At 49.9% G+C, this 1,049-nt stretch overlaps 1 protein-coding gene across 1 annotated transcript in view; it reads left to right on the forward strand.

Annotated features, from left to right (window-relative positions):
• Positions 1-1,049, forward strand: part of GPR137B (G protein-coupled receptor 137B) — a 52,227-nt gene that overhangs the window by 46,894 nt on the left and 4,284 nt on the right. The window contains exon 6 of the mRNA XM_003797471.2: positions 818-942. Within this exon, the coding sequence (XP_003797519.2) occupies positions 818-942 (125 nt within the window). The remainder of the gene's footprint in view (positions 1-817; positions 943-1,049) is intronic.

Below are 1,049 nucleotides of genomic sequence, written 5' to 3' on the forward strand. Positions count from 1 at the left end.
CAGCAACCTCAAACTCTTGGGCTCAAGTGATCCTCTTGCCTCAGCCTCCTGAGTAGCTGGGACTAAAGGGCCCACCATGATGCCTAGCTGTTTTTCCTATTTTTCAGTAGAGATAGGGTCTCACTTTGTCACTATCAGTAGAGTGCTGTAGCATCACAGCTCACAGCAACCTCCAGCTCTTGGGCTTAGGCTATTCTCCTGCCTCAGCCTTCCGAGTAGGTGGGACTACAATAGGCACCTGCCACAACCCCTGGGTATTTTTTTGTTGCAATTTGGCTGGGGCCGGGTTTGAACCTGCCACCCTTGGTATATGGGGCCGGCGCCCTACTCACTGAGCCACAGGTGTGGCCCTGGTCTAGAAGTCTTTAGGTCAAGTAATCCACCTACCTGGGCCTCCCAGAGTGCTAGGATTCCAGGTGTGAGCCACCATGCCCAGCTATTATTTTGAAAGAGACGAGACCTTGCTCCGTTTCTCAGGCTGGAGTTGCAGGAGCACAAACATAGCTCACTGTAGCCACGAACTCTTAGGGTTATGTGATCTTTCTGCTCCAGCATCCTAAATAGCTGGGACTACAGGGGTAGTGTGTGTCACCACACCTGCCTCATTTTTTATTTTAGAAACGGGCTCTCATTAACTTGCCCAGGCTGGTCTCGAACTCCTGGCCCCAAGCAAACAATCCCTGCCTCTCTGCCTCCTGAGTGACTGGGATTTGTAGGCATGAGCCAGTATGTCTGGCAAGAAAGAGATCTTACTTATCTAAGTCTAGTGCAAGGTACCGTGTCTGGAACTATGCTGAATGGTTACCTATCTTTCTAGACCAACCCTGGAATGGTTCCCAGCCATGGATTCAGTCCCAGATCTTATTTCTTTGACAACCCTCGAAGATATGACAGTGATGATGACCTTGCCTGGAACATTGCCCCTCAGGGTCTTCAGGGAAGGTAAGACTCCTGTGCATGTTAGAGAGGCCTCATTAGGAGAAAGGGCTGCACCAATATAATGGATTCACACTCAAAGAAAATTCCTACGTAGAAACCATGCAGCTGGA

The sequence above is a fragment of the Otolemur garnettii genome, unplaced genomic scaffold, assembly GCF_000181295.1.
Source record: "Otolemur garnettii isolate 467f Iridium unplaced genomic scaffold, OtoGar3 scaffold00116, whole genome shotgun sequence".
NCBI lineage: Eukaryota > Metazoa > Chordata > Mammalia > Primates > Galagidae > Otolemur > Otolemur garnettii.